This window comes from Procambarus clarkii, chromosome 18 (genome assembly GCF_040958095.1).
Source record: "Procambarus clarkii isolate CNS0578487 chromosome 18, FALCON_Pclarkii_2.0, whole genome shotgun sequence".
Classification (NCBI taxonomy): domain Eukaryota; kingdom Metazoa; phylum Arthropoda; class Malacostraca; order Decapoda; family Cambaridae; genus Procambarus; species Procambarus clarkii.
In genome coordinates this window covers 39,228,652-39,229,274 of record NC_091167.1, presented here as the reverse complement: position 1 = coordinate 39,229,274, position 623 = coordinate 39,228,652, and the positions used below count along the sequence as shown (strand labels likewise).

Genomic DNA, 623 nt, shown 5'->3' with positions numbered 1-623 from the left:
CAGGAATGATGACCACAAGCTGGCTTCCAGGAATGATGACCCTCAAGCTGACTTCCAGGAATGATGACCACAAGCTGGCTTCCAGGAATGATGACCACAAGCTGGCTTCCAAGAATGATGACCAGAAGCTGACTTCCAGGAATGATGACCAGAAGCTGACTTCCAGGAATGATGACCTCAAGCTGGCTTCCAGGAATGATGACCACAAGCTGGCTTCCAGGAATGATGACCACAAGCTGGCTTCCAGGAATGATGACCACAAGCTGGCTTCCAGGAATGATGACCACAAGCTGGCTTCCAGGAATGATGACCACAAGCTGGCTTCCAAGAATGATGACCAGAAGCTGACTTCCAGGAATGATGACCAGAAGCTGACTTCCAGGAATGATGACCTCAAGCTGGCTTCCAAGAATGATGACCACAAGCTGGCTTCCAGGAATGATGACCAGAAGCTGGCTTCCAGGAATGATGACCAGAAGCTGGCTTCCAGGAATGATGACCAGAAGCTGGCTTCCAGGAATGATGACCACAAGCTGTCTTCCAGGAATGATGACCTCAAGCTGACTTCCAGGAATGATAACTACAAGCTTCCAAGAATGATGACTACAAGCTTCCAGGAATGA

General features: G+C 49.3%; 1 protein-coding gene across 1 annotated transcript; it reads left to right on the top strand.

The window, feature by feature from the left end:
- Positions 1–8: 8 nt before the first annotated feature.
- Positions 9–623, top strand: LOC138366094 (RNA polymerase-associated protein LEO1-like). Its single transcript, XM_069326828.1, has one exon. The coding sequence runs from the start codon at positions 9–11 to the stop codon at positions 621–623; it is 615 nt and encodes a 204-aa protein (XP_069182929.1).

Excerpts from the sequence above, each read along its gene's own strand:
- LOC138366094 (XM_069326828.1), top strand. The coding sequence starts at position 9 with ATGACCACAAGCTGGCTTCCAGGAATGATGACCCTCAAGCTGACTTCC.